Here is a 9,456-nt window from a genome sequence, read left to right on the forward strand (position 1 = left end):
GATGGATCCATTTTCACCACCACTTATGCGGTTGAAGAGCCGCCTCTGAACCACTTTTCTCTCCAGCGATTCCTCTTCTTCCGCCTCTCCGCAGTCGGCCTGAAGGAATCTGAAGAAGGTGGCTGGAAACTCATTTTAAGGAACCGCCCCATCCTTCGCCCCGCTGGGTACCCTGCACTCCGGCCGCCCCTGCCCCCTCCCGATCCGCACGCCCTCGGGCGGCATCCGGACGCAGCGTTCGAGGCTGCCGGTAGAGGGCACACTTACTTTACTTTCGCAAACCCCGGGCTCGAGTGCAGCCCTGGGAGGGGGCAGGGAAGGACGCTTTGCAGCAAAGCCCCGACCAGGGATTGGTCACTCCCCGCGTTTGCGGCAAAGGCTTGGAGGTTGGCGTAATCTGCAATCCTTAAAACTGAATTGTGCCGTGTACCTGATTTGGAGGAAGTCACTACTCATTCAACAATTGAACGCCGAGCAGCAAACTCAACGGGTAATAATCTATCTCGAACACAAGCATGTTATACGCGAGCCCCTCCCTGCCCCGAATTTTTTTCTCTTTTGGAATGAGGGGGGAGGGGCGTGGAAAAGTTTACTTAAAATGCCTCTGGGTGAGGGACCAGGGCTGGGGAAGATTGCCTCTGTTTTTAAGGCCTTAGTGTAATGCAGAATAGCAAATCCCGAGGGAATATGTATTGTATACGAAATATAGATTCACTGAGGGAGCGAGCAAGTCATGTGCCGTGTTGGGCAAAATTCTAGGTCGACGTGTACGTGAAATGTACATAGACGTACGTGGATTAGGCATACGCACTTCACTATGGTATTCAGAAACAAATTTATAGTCAGTGAACTAGGAAATCAATGCCTGAAATTCGGCCAATTTTTAATTGGCTTTTTTAATTGGCGCAAGACACCACCCCTCCAGAAAAAAAGACACGGAAGTAATACTTGGCCCCTCTCCTTAGATCAGAATCGATGTTGGGGTTTGTTTTGGTTTTTTGGGGTTTTTGTCCAATAATAAAGAGGAAAGCAGACCCAGAAAGGAAGTCAACATTCGATTTGTCCGAGGAGGAGAGAGTTAACGGTTTTCTTCACCAGGGACTCTGCTGACTCCCCAGGGTGGATCCACCAGCTCGCCTCCTTCCCTCTTCTGGGGAGTCTGGTCCCACGGCTCGCGCCCACCCCCTCCCCAGTCAGTATCCTTCCGTCTAGCGCCTTTGATTTCCCCCAAACCTGGGAGCCCCAGAGTGGTGCAAACCGACACCACGGGGCGCAAAGAGGATTCGTCTCTTTTCTGAAACCCGGCTGCAGAATTGGGAACTCAGAGTGAGAGGCGCGGGCGGGGGACTGGGGGTGCAGACCGGCCGAGAGCGGGCGGGGGAGGGGCCCCCGCGGCGCGCACCCGCAGGCGCGCTCCTGCCTTACTCCAGCTCCGGAACCCACAGAAGGATCTCAAGGATTAGCGCGTACTGGGGTGGGGGGCGGGAAAGCGGGCTCACGCGGAGATCCATGTAGGTCTGCGCGGGCGGGGCCGGGGTTGGGGATGGGGGGTCGTCTGCGGCTTTGGCGGCGATTTGGGGTATTCATTCTGGGTGGAAGGTACCCAGCTGAGATAGCTGCACACACACAGAATGCATAACACCCCCCAACAAATACAGTGGGTGTTTATTCATAACGCGTCCTCCAAGTATACGTGGCAGTGCGTTGCTGAATTATTTTAATAATTCCAGGCATCATTTTCCTCCCTATACCTCTGATCGTTTATCCCCATCGACATTCAATGCCCCACACACTCAGAGCGCGCGCCAGTCAATACCCCCTTCCTTCCTCCTCTCTTCGTAGGACTTATTTTCCAAATGCTACCCTTTTCCCGGCCTTAGGGAGGCGCCCGTCCGCCCGGGACGTGCGTGGCGTGGCCGTGGGTACACGGTGTATGCTCAGCGCAAAGAGTTCAGCTGTTCTGCCCGCGATGATTGAAGCACAGAGGACAAGTATGCTGTTTGCCAAACAGAGCGCTGCCCCAGAGGAGCCAGCAGCAGAGAAAGAGAGAAGGTTTGAGCGGGAGCAAAAGAAAATGGTAGGCGCGCGCAGTTAATTCATGCGGCGCTGTTAACTGTGTTTACATCCGAGAGCTCGGCGCACTGGAGTGCCAGCCTCAAAGGGCTGAGTCTCCTCCCCTCCGGCCCTCCCTCCCCACCAGCGCCCCTCCCGGGTTCCCAAAGCTGAGGGCGGGGGAGAAAGAAAAAAGATCCTCTCCTGTGAATCCCCGCCCACCGGCCTTTTATAGGCGAGGGTCTGCGCGGCCAAGGACCCCCGGGCTGTGCAACTCGCGGCTACCCCTGCTGCCGCCGCGCCCCGGCCGCCGCCTGGCTCCCCAACTGCCTCTGGAAGGGCAGGGCTATTCAGAGGCTTGGCGGGAAAAAGAGAACAGAGGGGAGGGGCCGTGCCTTAGCAGTATAAAAGCCGGTTTTCTGGGCTTTATCTGACTCGCTGTAGTAATTCCAGCGAGAGGCAGAGGGAGCGAGCGGGCGGGCCCTCGAGGGTGGAAGAGCAGAGGCAGCCGAGCGAGCGGAGTCGCGCTCCGGGCGCCCGGGGAAGGGAGATCCGGAGTGAAAGGGGGGCTTCTGCGCCTCGGGCCCGGCCGCCCCCACCCCACCCTTCCCGCCGACCCCTGCCAGCGGCCCGCCACCCGCGCCGCATCCGCGAAACTTTGCCCACTGCCCGCTGGAACTTACAGCACCCGAGCGACAACGCGACTCTCCGGACACGGAGAGGCTCTTCTGCCTATTGGGGGAGTCACTTTTCCCCGCCACTGCCCACGACCCGCGCCTCTGAAAGGCGCTCCTCGCCGCTTTTTGGACGCTGGATTTCCTTCGGAGAGTGGAAAACCCGGTGAGCACCCGGACCTATTGGCCTTTTAATTTATTTTTGCTACCGCAGTAATGCCGCGATGAGTCGAATGCCCGGGTCGGTGTCTTTTCTCCCATTCCAGCGCTATTGACACTTTTCTCAGAGTAGTTGTGGTTGGTCGGGGTGGAGTGAAGACGAACCAGAACTGGGTCGGGGTACAGTGACTTGTCAAGATGGGAGAGGGGAAGGCAGAGGGAAAACAGGGTACGTTTTTGAAAGTAGCCTTGAGAGGTTTTTGCTTATGTAGATGGACGCTGACCCCGGCCGGTTGTACATTCTTCCTTTATTGCATTAATTGCTTTTGGCCTTTGGGGAGGAGAAGAGAAGGGTATGCTTCTCGGTGGCAGAAAACCCTTTACATCCTGAGCTCCTTGGAGTAAGAATTACATATTGCCGTGTGTGAGCGAGAGAGCTCCGCAGCCTCTGACTTTTCCCCGTCTCGGAAAGGGCATTTAAATTTCGGCTTACCGCATTTCTGACAGCCGGAGACAGACACACTGCGGCTTGTCCCGCCCGCCGATCCCCGCGGCGTTTCCAATTCGCCCCCGGCTCCTTTTAGAAGTTGGCATTTGGCTTTTAAAAAGGATAATAAAATTAAAGATCTTGGTCTACAGAGAGGTTAGGATTTGGTGTTGGCGAGGCGCGGGGAGGGGGGTGAAGGAGGCTGGGGCAAAGATGTGTCCGATTCTCCTGGAATTACTGACTCGGGGGGAAACGAGGACAAATCTCTGCACCCAGCCTTGGCTCCCAGGCCGCCTCTGGTGTCCCCGCGCGGGTGTCCCTGCGCCCCGGAGATGCGGAGGACGGCAAGGAGCGGGGCTCGGGGCTTTTCCAGAACAGCTGCTACCCTCGGCGGGTGAGGGGAAGACGCCTGGCTCTGGGCGCGGAATCGTAGCAGGGTCTCTGGCGCAGTTGCGGCGCCGTATTGGGTGTTGAAGGGAGGTGTCCCTGTTATTATTTAACACTCCCCTTTTATGTATTGGCGGGGCGGGGCGGGGGGGGCGGTTAAGGCTCGAAGCTGAGCTTGCCACTCCAGCCCGCGAGGGAAAAGAAGAAAAGCCGGCAGAGGAAGGAAGGGGGGCGCGCTGGGGGTAGGGATGCAGGAGGCGGAGAAGGGAGGCTGGGAGGGGCGGTGGCGCCGGCGGGGGAAGGAGCGCGGCAAGGGCGCGAGTGGGAACGGGTGCGGCGCGAGGGGCCCCGGCGCGGGAGGGGGCCGCGCGCAGCCGCTCCCGCCGTGGCGCCTCTCGCAGCCTCCTTCAGGTGGCGCAAAACTTTGCGCCTCAGCGTTTGGCAGATCGTATTCCTCCCCCCCCGACCCCGCGCCGCCTCCCCCGGCCTGTTAAGGAGGCCAAAGCCGATTTCGATTGCTCGGCGGTCGCCGGGCCGACTCCCGGACTTGGCGCTCCGGGCTCCCGGGGGACGGAAGCTGCGCGGGCGCTACGGAGCTGCTTCGCCAAGTGTGTGTCTGAGATAGTAGAGGGTCACCCAGAAAGGGTAAAAGGGTGCCTTTTTGTTTTGTTTTGTTTTGTCCCCCCCCGCCGGCCCCATTTGGGAACAGCGCTGGAAGGGGAGTGGTTCTGGATTGTGGCGCGCGCGGCGCGCTGCGCGGGATTTCGGCACCAACCAAGACCCCCTTAACTGAAGACTTGCCCCCGCCTTTGTGTGCCCCCTCCAGCAGGCTGCCGCGATGCCCCTCAACGTCAGCTTCGCCAACAGGAACTATGACCTCGACTACGACTCGGTGCAGCCTTATTTCTACTGCGACGAGGAGGAGAACTTCTACCAGCAGCAGCAGCAGAGCGAGCTGCAGCCGCCTGCGCCCAGCGAGGATATCTGGAAGAAATTCGAGCTGCTGCCCACCCCGCCCCTGTCCCCGAGCCGCCGCTCCGGGCTCTGCTCGCCCTCGTACGTCACGGTCGCGTCCTTCTCCCCCAGGGGAGACGACGACGGCGGCGGCGGCAGCTTCTCCTCGGCGGACCAGCTGGAGATGGTGACCGAGCTGCTGGGAGGAGACATGGTGAACCAGAGCTTCATCTGCGACCCCGACGACGAGACCTTCATCAAAAACATCATCATCCAGGACTGTATGTGGAGCGGCTTCTCGGCCGCCGCCAAGCTCGTCTCGGAGAAGCTGGCCTCTTACCAGGCTGCGCGCAAAGACAGCGGCAGTCCGAGCCCCGCCCGCGGGCACAGCGGCTGCTCCACCTCCAGCTTGTACCTGCAGGACCTGAGCGCCGCCGCCTCCGAGTGCATCGACCCCTCGGTGGTCTTCCCCTACCCGCTCAACGACAGCAGCTCGCCCAAGCCCTGCGCCTCCCCCGACTCCGCCGCCTTCTCGCCGTCTTCGGACTCTCTGCTCTCCTCCGCCGCGTCCTCCCCGCGGGCCAGTCCCGAGCCCCTGGCGCTCCACGAGGAGACACCACCCACCACCAGCAGCGACTCTGGTAAGCTGGGACCCTCCAGGCCCAGGTCAGAGGGGGTGGCTGGCTGTCTTTCCTATTCTCACTGGCGACCACTTCAGTTAACCCTGCTTTTTCTCTTTTCTTATATTTGGAAAAGAAATGGCAGGCCTGGAAGGGTCTGGGAGCTCATCATCCCTGAAACACTGGGCTTTAGTGTGCCTCCCATCCCTTCCCCTAAGATCGCCCTAGTAGCCAGCCCCCTCCTCTTCCCTCCCTCCCCTTAGGAATTTCATTTGGGTTTTTAAATCTTCTAGCTTATCTAGCAACTCTATCCGCTCCCTCTTACCCCTCTTAAGCATTTTAATTGCCCTGGGCCGTGGGGGGATCTTGATGAGGTTAAGAGAGGATTGATCTCTTCGAGAGTGAATGAATTACCTCCCTTAACTTCTGAGAACCTGTTGGAATTTAATGGACTACAGATCAACAAAAATGAAGAGGGGCAGTGGACAGAAACTGGGCAGCCACCCACCTGAGTGCTATAAGCCAGTGAAAGTGCCTTAAAAATGTATGGACTGAGGAATTGGGATCTTTTCGGCCTCTTTTGAACACTTAAAAGCAAGTCCTTTCCAAAACTGTACTCCTTTTTTCCATCCCCCACCCCCTAGGACTTTTGGCAAAGCTGCAAGACTTTTTTTTTTTTTCCACTTCCAGTAAAATAGGGATTGCTAAAGTCATACCAAAGATTTGCAGCTATCATTTGCAACACCTGAAGGGTTCTTGGTAAAGTCCCTTGCAAAGAGGAGGTGCTTGGGAATGTGCTTTGTTTGGGTGTGTCCAGCACCTCATTAAGTCTTAGGTAAGAATTTGCATCAATGTTGTATCCTGGTAAATTGTAATTTTCTTGTCTGTGCCATAAACCCAGCTGTCATTTTCCTCCCTGAGACTGTCTCTTCATGAGAAGAAGAGCAGAGACAATTGGCTAGTTCTCTGGGGATAACTTTGTGCCAGGGTCCTTTTTTTTTTTTTTCTGGCCGTGCCACACAGTGTGTGAATCTCAGTTCCCAAACCAGGGATGGAACCTGCACCCCCTGCATTGGAAGCATGGAGTCTCAACCCCTGGACTGCCAGGGAAGTCCTCCGGGTCCTTTCTTACCTAATTATGCCTTGTATTTGTGCACAGTATTGATTTAATCTGGTCATTGATTGCTTTAAGGAAACCGTGGCTAACTGGGCGATTGCTTTTTCTTTTCTTACAGAGGAAGAACAAGAGGATGATGAAGAAATTGATGTTGTTTCTGTGGAAAAGAGGCAGCCCCCTGCCAAAAGGTCAGAATCGGGGTCACCCTCTGCCGGAGGCCACAGCAAACCTCCTCACAGCCCGTTGGTCCTTAAGAGGTGCCACGTGTCCACCCATCAGCACAATTATGCAGCGCCCCCCTCCACTAGGAAGGACTGTCCCGCCGCCAAGAGGGCTAAGTTGGACAGTGGCAGGGTCCTGAAACAGATCAGCAACAATCGCAAATGTGCCAGCCCCAGGTCTTCGGACACCGAGGAGAATGACAAGAGGCGGACACACAACGTCTTGGAACGCCAGAGGAGAAACGAGCTGAAACGCAGCTTTTTTGCCCTTCGTGACCAGATCCCGGAGTTAGAAAACAATGAAAAGGCCCCCAAGGTAGTTATCCTTAAAAAAGCCACAACATACATCCTGTCCGTCCAAGCAGAGGAGCAAAAGCTCATTTCAGAAAAAGACGAGTTGCGGAAGAGGCGAGAACAGTTGAAACTCAAACTTGAACAGCTACGGAACTCTTGCGCATAAATTGACCGATTGGAGGGAGGAACTGGAATGAATCCCTCATGAAATTCTCATTTGTTACTAAGGGAAAGTGAGGAAGAAGATTCCTTCTGACGGAACTCCCGACGTATGAACTTTCTGCATATGCATGACCAACCTCACAACCTTGGCTGGATCTTAAGACTGAAAGGTTTAGCCATAATATAAACTGCCTCAAATGGGACTTTGGGCATAAAAGAACTTTTTTTATGCTTACCATCTTTTTTTTTTCCTTTAACAGATTTGTATTTAAGAATTGTTTTTACGAAATCCTGAACTTTATCCAATTTTCCTTTGTAAATATAGCCATTAAATGTAAATAACTTTAATAAAACCTTTATAGCAGTTATACCATAATTTTTTTATTTAAGTACATTTTCCTTTTTAAAGTTGATTTTTTTCTATTGTTTTTAGAAAAAAATAAAATGCCTGGCAAATATATAATTGAGCCAGATCTTCAGTTGTGAGTGTTTTGTTTCTTTTCTTTTCTTTTTTTTTTTTTTTCCTCATTCTCTTTTCATCAATGACAAATTAACAGAATTTGGCCCTTAAGGGAGTGAGCTTTAGAAGATGGGAAGAGAAGTTATTTAAGAAAGGGTGAGGGCTTTCCTTTGTTCTAATGGGTCTGGGGCCTTAAGGTCTTTAAATTCTCAGGGTTATAAGATGCTTCCTGGAGATTTGTGATAAGGGCTAGAGTTGATACTTCAAAGAATGAAAGGGCAGTAAGCTGGTGAGGGTTAGAGGTAGGCAAAAGGGTTAAAGATAACAGTTAAGAACACAAAGGGGGGTGAGGACTGGGGTTTGGGAGGAACATGAAGGAAAAACTGGAGTTTCCATGCCATTCCCCAGCTCCATTGCAGGCCAGGGGTCCTGCCCATTGAAACAGTTGATGGGGGAAGAGCCGGGACCAACTTTTCTGCTTGCCTGCTCCTACCAGGTGCTCTGGGAGGCAAGTTATTAACCCTATTTTACAAACAAGGGAATATAGAAGCTCAGAGTGGTTATATAACTTCTCCTCAGCCACACAGTAAAAGGCTGAATCCAGGTCCCATGTTTGTTGAAAAACACTTACCACTTGGCTATCATGCTTTAGCTCATCCTGTGTCTGCAGTACAAGAATGCTTTGGGTTTGGGGCCTGATGGACTGATCCAAGGGGTAACTGTTTAAGTGCCAGGCATTTTTCTATGCATTTTCCTTATGCTAACTCCCCAGCAACCATATGAAGGAGGTACTGTCGATTTCCCATAATAGGGAAACTGAGGCACAACAAGGCTTATCCATGTGCCCAAGGTCCACTGATAATGAAGGGTAGAGCAAGGATTCCAACCCAGGCTTGACCTGTGCTAGACCACCTCTCAGACAAGCCAGTAGCAATCAACTGGCCAGTCACGAGGACGGGAGTCACCCATCAAGTGGAATACGTGACTTAAGTTTCAGCATTTAGGGCTGCTGGGACTCGGTTCCTCTTTTTCCGTTTTGTTTTGTTTTTGTTTTTATTTTGTTGTCCATTGCTTAATTATTCCTTTCACAATGAGAAACCCACGGCTCATCCACTCCTACCTTAGCCATTTGTTAAATGAGGTTCACCGGTTGCTCCTGGGAAGTGGCCAATATGGAAATGCTACTGTTCAGATCATAAAATAAAACATAGTTACTCTTTGTCATGTGAGTCATTATTTTGGAAACAACAAACTCCCCTTCTTCCAACCTCTTTCACACGGGGACATGCATGACACATGCTCATCACTAGAACATGAAAAGGCATTTTTGAATGTTGTTATTATTAATCTTAAGCCTTTGAAAACCCCACGGTCCAAACCAGAAACTAGAACACTGACTACATAGGCAAATGGAAGTTACTATTGCTGTTCTAATTATCTCATTGTCTCAGCGTCGGAGTAGATCTTGAGATCCCTGTACTCACTTGGAGATTTAAATCCACCATGACCCATAAATCAATAAATAATTACAGTCTTTGGCTTTGACCCCTAGAATAACTTATTCAAGTCCTTAATGTCTTTTTCTTGATCCTTTATTCTGGATCCTAAATCCTACCCTAATAGCTTCAAGCTGTCACACCCTACACCCTAAATTCAAAGGGGGATACAATCCACAGAAGTTGAGTAGCTCGAAGTGTTACAGAAGTGGGGGCCATCTTAAACGATTCACTCTGCCGCTTTGTGGCTGGAGTACAGCCCTGGAGTGACTCACCTGGGAACAGGGAAGGTGTTAGTTTGAATCACGCAGTCCGGGCAAGCCTGAGGAATAGGAGAGAGTGTTCCTCATTAGGAAAACAACTCCCCGTTCCA

At 52.9% G+C, this 9,456-nt stretch overlaps 1 protein-coding gene and 1 pseudogene across 3 annotated transcripts; both read left to right on the plus strand.

Annotated features, from left to right (window-relative positions):
- The first annotated feature begins 1,969 nt into the window (after positions 1-1,969).
- LOC138842402 (uncharacterized) lies at positions 1,970-2,921 on the plus strand (annotated as a pseudogene).
- Positions 2,342-8,776, plus strand: MYC (MYC proto-oncogene, bHLH transcription factor). 3 transcript variants are annotated; one of them, XM_030875791.3, is made up of 3 exons: positions 2,342-2,892; positions 4,589-5,354; positions 6,569-8,776. In XM_030875791.3, exons 2-3 carry the CDS (start codon positions 4,598-4,600, stop codon positions 7,129-7,131), a joined length of 1,320 nt encoding a protein of 439 aa, XP_030731651.1. In that variant the 5' UTR covers positions 2,342-2,892; positions 4,589-4,597; the 3' UTR covers positions 7,132-8,776. The 3 variants fall into 3 exon arrangements, with proteins under 3 accessions (XP_030731651.1, XP_030731650.1, XP_060143438.1); XM_030875790.3 differs by having other exon boundaries at positions 2,343-2,892; positions 4,586-5,354; XM_060287455.1 differs by lacking the exon at positions 2,342-2,892 and adding an exon at positions 3,904-4,001 and having other exon boundaries at positions 4,586-5,354.
- Positions 8,777-9,456: the final 680 nt, after the last annotated feature.

This window comes from Globicephala melas, chromosome 17, assembly GCF_963455315.2.
Source record: "Globicephala melas chromosome 17, mGloMel1.2, whole genome shotgun sequence".
Classification (NCBI taxonomy): Eukaryota; Metazoa; Chordata; class Mammalia; order Artiodactyla; family Delphinidae; genus Globicephala; species Globicephala melas.

Coding starts and splice junctions, on each gene's coding strand:
- MYC (XM_030875791.3), top strand. CDS start 4,598: ATGCCCCTCAACGTCAGCTTCGCCAACAGGAACTATGACCTCGACTAC. Junction 5,355..6,568: donor CACCACCAGCAGCGACTCTG/GTAAGCTGGGAC, acceptor CTTTTCTTACAG/AGGAAGAACAAGAGGATGAT.